This window comes from Eimeria mitis, genomic scaffold, assembly GCF_000499745.2.
Source record: "Eimeria mitis Houghton genomic scaffold, Emh_scaff292, whole genome shotgun sequence".
Lineage (NCBI taxonomy): Eukaryota > Apicomplexa > Conoidasida > Eucoccidiorida > Eimeriidae > Eimeria > Eimeria mitis.
In genome coordinates, this window is record NW_013571260.1 from 4,123 (window position 1) to 4,643 (window position 521).

A 521-nucleotide genomic window follows, 5' to 3' on the forward strand; every position below is an offset into this window, starting at 1 on the left:
GCCTCCGTATTATACATGCTCGGTGGCCAAGCGATTCGCCAGTACGGAACCTAGGAGGCACCAGCAATCCACAAAGCTGCGGGAACTTAGGGACCTGATTTGTTACAGATTCTTCCTATGAAAAAAGCTGTTGAAGGCGAGCTCCTGGATACTCTCATCGAACATCTCACCCGCACTGCCACCGTAAGTGCGCGGCACGTGTCCAAGTCCGCGAATCGTAACAAATTTGCCTTCCTCGGCGAGACAAAGCTGGTCGTGGTGTGGGGTAATTATTACTCTTTACCTGCAGTTGGACCCTCCATAGGTGCCCCAGTGAACAAGTTGATCTTATGTGCCTAACAGTGACGTTGGGTTCTGCTTGTGGCTAGTGTCTATGCGCCAGGATACGTAAGAAATACCCGTTTCTGGCACGTGCTGCGTCAAATCAAGGCCTCTCAGAGGAAATGGGTTAAAAAAAATGAGCTTAATCGGTTCCTGCTTCCTCGACAATGGTCTGCTTGACACAGTGCATGGTGTGTGTA

At 50.3% G+C, this 521-nt stretch overlaps 1 protein-coding gene across 1 annotated transcript in view; it reads left to right on the forward strand.

Moving 5' to 3' along the window:
• EMH_0006980 (uncharacterized protein) overlaps window positions 1-339 on the forward strand; it is a gene marked incomplete at both ends in the record, with an annotated part of 4,242 nt that extends 3,903 nt beyond the window's left edge. The window contains one exon of the mRNA XM_013497777.1: window positions 109-339. Coding sequence (XP_013353231.1) covers window positions 109-339 — 231 coding nt within the window. The remainder of the gene's footprint in view (window positions 1-108) is intronic.
• Between the last annotated feature and the right edge of the window lie 182 nt (window positions 340-521).